Genomic DNA, 4,531 nt, shown 5'->3' on the forward strand with positions numbered 1-4,531 from the left:
AGCAGCAGCAGCAGCAGCAGCAGCAGCAGCAGCAGCAGCAGCAGCAGCAGCACTTCCACAGTTCTGTCAGGATGACTGTACAATGTAAAACTGATGGGAACGTAAACCGCGGTGAGCTTTCAGACGGCAGGGGGTGGGGTGGGGGGGGGGGGACTGAGCCAATACACTGTTGCTCTTATGTGACGTGAAGCGAGGTAGTAGTAGAGCCAAAATGGCTGACATGTTTAGATGAGCCAGCTTTGTGGCTGAAACAAAAGATTTGCCTTTTTTGAGTCTCCAGCTGTTGAATCTCAACGAGACGCCATCGTTAAAGATTTCAGTAACCTTTAGCTCGCTGATCCGGTCAGATTTAATCTTTATTTATCCAAACAGAAGCTGTTCAAAGAGCTATCTACAACAGGTAAGATATTTGTAACTTTTCCACAGAATTCCACACAACTCAAATACTTATATATTTAAAAAAAAGCAGTTTTAATGTGATCAGGGAAGTCTTCGAGCCGCTGATCATCAGAAACAAACGTTCTCGCTCCGTCAGTTCTTTTTGACGTCAGCTTCACGATTTCGGCTGATGTTTAACAAAAAGTCTCCGCAGGACAACAAAACTTTAAGAAGAATGTTTTCTCTTTCCATGTTTCTTGTTTCCAAAACTAAAATGTATTGAAAAATGATGGGAAAGCAGAAGACCGGAGAAGTTTTAGCTTCTCACAGGGTCGATCAGGGAACGTTTGAGGCGACACGAATGAGAAAAAAATCAGATTTACGTCGAGTTTTGAGCCCCACCAATAGTTTTTACTGAAAATGGCCATTTTAAATCCATATTTTCCATTTTAATTACATAATAAAATAAACGTGGGGGGAAAAAAGGGAACAACTTTTGTAATTCGTTGCCTTGTAGACTTAAAAATAAACAAACTGTTGAATCTCTGGGACAACAAACAAGTTTCAGCTCCGATGTTTCACCCGTTTGATTCAGATTCCAGCACAGAAAACATTCATTCCCGTTTCCTTTTTAAATCCAAACGTATCAAACGAGATAAAAAATTAAGCTTCGACTGATTGGAGACGCCCCGGTCCGATCAGAACCTCCATCAATGATTCGAAGCAGTGGCTCGTCTTTGAGTTTCCTTGCGGCTGCTAAACGTTTACCCTGTATAGAAGTCACTTCTCGTCACAGATGTCTGAGTTTTTCTCCTCTCAGCCTCCAGCTGACGTGTAAAAAACGATTCTGTTTCCGTTCGACTCCAGAAGGATACCGCAGCACCGGTGTCAGGTTTCCTTCTTCATAGAAAAGGCTCAAATATATTAAAACCTACAGTATGTACAATACGTTGCTTGTGTCGCTTGCCGTCGAAACGAGGCGTTCGGGGCTCCTGCACGACTTCCTGCTGGGGGACAAACCCGTCGACGGAGCGTCTGCCGAAGTGAAATACAGCGATAAAAAAACAAAACGAACAGATCACAGTTTGGACGTTCTCCACACGCAGGACGGATCGCCAGCAGAAGACAAGGCAAAACGGAAAAACAGGAAAAAAAAGGCACTGTCGGAGCAGGACGGGCCTGCAGCAAGAACACGCTTCATTTGTACAAACACACCGTCGATGTGGATGATTATGGGGGGGGGGAGGACACGTCCACGCATCCACCGTCCGACTCAGATATTAAACTTCACGTATTTTCCTGTAAAACAATCAGAACGAAAATAAACGAACAAATTTCTCCGTCAGAGTTCACAAACGATACTTCCATTTGAATTGGTCTCAACACCAGCATGTGATTAATCAACGACGCACGTCAAATAAAACGAACCAAAACTAAAAGAAATCCAAGTTGTCTTCTTTTTTTTTGCTGTACAGATTTTTTTTTTTTACACACAGTGCCCCCTGCAGGTCAGTCCCTTCCATCGCAGCTCCTGAGGAATGTCAGCTCGCCGTTAGCCCGCCCCTCGATGGCCTCGGCCCCTCCTGATTGGCTGCGTGCGCACAGCTCCGCCCCCATCGTCTATTGAAAAGCATCTTTCAACGCTCACGCCTCCGAGTAGTTGTGCGTCTGTCCGTTCATCTTGTCCTTCTTTAGCTTCACGCCGTCCACCAGCTCAAAGTTGTAGTTTTCCAGGGCGGATAAGTTCCTGTCCGTCATGCTGCCCTGCGAGCAGGCGCAGTACAGGACCACGCCGCAGATGGCGCCCAGGAAGACGCCCAGAGCCGACATGGCGATGATGGTGATGAGGATGGGGTCCAGGGTCTTCAGCATGTTGCCCGGCCCGCCGAGGTCCCCCGTTTCCTGAGAGAGGGAGTCCACGGCTGCAGGACACGAGAAAACACCGTTAAAGTAGGAAGAGAAATGACCCACAACAAGGAAGTGCTTGTCAGAGTTGGACACAAAGATGTGACTCGGTTCGTTCGAACAAAATGAACATTTTCACAGAATAAAGTCTGCGAAACTTACGCAGCATGAAGATATCGGTCGAGAGAGTCGGAGGTTCTGGATCTGGAGAGAAAAACAAAACACAGTTTATAAAAACATGTTTTCACGGAGTGAGTCAGTTCAGCTCCTCAAGGTTTTTTTTTTTTTTTTTTTTAGGAGAAATACGTTTTAATTAACGGAGAAAAAACAGGAAACACAACTCACTCCTGCAGTCCTGAAAGTGGACGCCATCAATGATCTGAATGTTGTCCACAGCGATGAGTCCTGAGCTGCGTCTGTCTGCTACGCCTTCCACCACCACCTGAAACAACACGGCAATACAAACCACTCAAACACAGAGCTAAAACCAGTCAAACACAGAGCTAAAACCAGTCAAACACAGAGCTAAAACCAGTCAAACACAGAGCTAAAACCCCTCAAACACAGAGCTAAAACCAGTCAAACACAGAGCTAAAACCAGTCAAACACAGAGCTAAAGACCCTCAAACACAGAGCTAAAGCCCCTCAGACACAGAGCTAAAACCAGTCAAACACAGAGCTAAAGCCCCTCAGATACAGAGCTAAAACCAGTCAAACACAGAGCTAAAACTCTTCAAACACAGAGCTAAAGCCCCTCAAACACAGAGCTAAAGCCCCTCAAACACAGAGCTAAAGCCCCTCAGATACAGAGCTAAAACTCTTCAAACACAGAGCTAAGGCTCTAACGTCCTCCCTAAAGTGGTGTAAATACTTTATGTGCATTTATTTGGTCTGTTTTTCTAAATCACATCATATAAATGTAACAATAAAAGGATCTCGGAAGTTTAAGCAGAAAGTTTTGAATCTCTCATCGTTTCTGACACGAAGCCTCACCTGATAGGGGAGGCTGGAGCGGGGCAGTAAGACCCGACCCTCCCTCCACCGGCTGCCCTGATGTCCACTCGTGGTCCACAGGATGTGTCCCTCCTCCGTCTCTTGTCTGTGTTTGACGTGCAGCGTCCCGATGTGCTCGCCGCTCATGTGGTACCAGAATGACATGCACAGGTTGGTGTCGGGCGTGGTGATGGGGAGGCTGGCCAGCCGGGCCACCTTCTCCTCCTCATCTCTGTCATCTCCAGTTTTACTTTGTGTGCTGGAGTCTGTCAGCTCCATGAAGATGAAGTTCCCCGGTCCACCTGCAGAGAGCAGCAAGAGGCAAGGAGTCAGATCGAGCTGTGGTTTAATAGCTGAGACTTTGTTTGCATTTTTAGTGGAAAAAGATTTCATTAGAACTAAGATGGAGTTTTACTGAGACAATAAAGGCCCTCTAAAGTCTCAAGGGTGTCCTGGTCACAAAGAGTCTTTTCATATCTTGAATTCCTGCCTCAAACACCCCAAAGACATCAAGGACTTCACAAGGTCTTCAGTGAAACAAAGGAGCGAGAATCAGCAGGCTTCAGAGGAAAGTCTGACCCGCCGTCACAAAGAGCTCATTTTTACTCCAGAAATGGTTAAGTCCAGAAATCAAAAAGAAACCAGAAACATTTGCATTTCCTATGAAAAGGCAACGTGAAAGTTTACTGCTGAAAGATTTTGCAGAAGCAGTTGAAACCAAACTGTAAGATTCTGTAATTGATGGGAAGAACCAGGTACACACCCAGTAAGAACCAGGTACACACCCAGTAAGAACCAGGTACACACCTAGCAAGAACCAGGTACACACCTAGCAAGAACCAGGTACATATTCGTCAAGAACCAGAAACACACCCAGTAAGAACCAGGTACACACCCAGTAAGAACCAGGTACACACCTAGCAAGAACCAGGTACACACCTAGCAAGAACCAGGTACATATTTGTCAAGAACCAGGTACACACCCAGTAAGAACCAGGTACACACCCAGTAAGAACCAGGTACACACCTAGCAAGAACCAGGCACATATTCGTCAAGAACCAGGTACACACCCAGTAAGAACCAGGTACACACCTAGCAAGATCCAGGAACACACCCAGTAAAAACCAGAAACACACCTAGCAAGAACCAGGTACATATTCGGCAAAAACCAGGTACACACCTAGCAAGAACCAGGTAAACACCCAGTAAGAACCAGGTACATATTCGGCAAGAACCAGGTACACACCCAGTAAG

General features: G+C 46.0%; 1 protein-coding gene across 1 annotated transcript in view; it reads right to left on the reverse strand.

Annotated features, from left to right (window-relative positions):
• Positions 1-58: 58 nt before the first annotated feature.
• The window catches only part of LOC119415251 (neuropilin-1a), an 85,294-nt gene continuing 80,821 nt past the window's right edge, over positions 59-4,531 (reverse strand). The window contains exons 15-18 of the mRNA XM_037682419.1: positions 3,277-3,578; positions 2,629-2,725; positions 2,446-2,487; positions 59-2,300 (exon numbers count right to left, since the gene is read on the reverse strand). Of these exons, the coding sequence (XP_037538347.1) occupies positions 2,023-2,300; positions 2,446-2,487; positions 2,629-2,725; positions 3,277-3,578 (719 nt within the window). The 3' untranslated portion in view covers positions 59-2,022. The remainder of the gene's footprint in view (positions 2,301-2,445; positions 2,488-2,628; positions 2,726-3,276; positions 3,579-4,531) is intronic.

Source organism: Nematolebias whitei, chromosome 9, assembly GCF_014905685.2.
Source record: "Nematolebias whitei isolate Nwh7 chromosome 9, NemWhi1, whole genome shotgun sequence".
Lineage (NCBI taxonomy): Eukaryota > Metazoa > Chordata > Actinopteri > Cyprinodontiformes > Rivulidae > Nematolebias > Nematolebias whitei.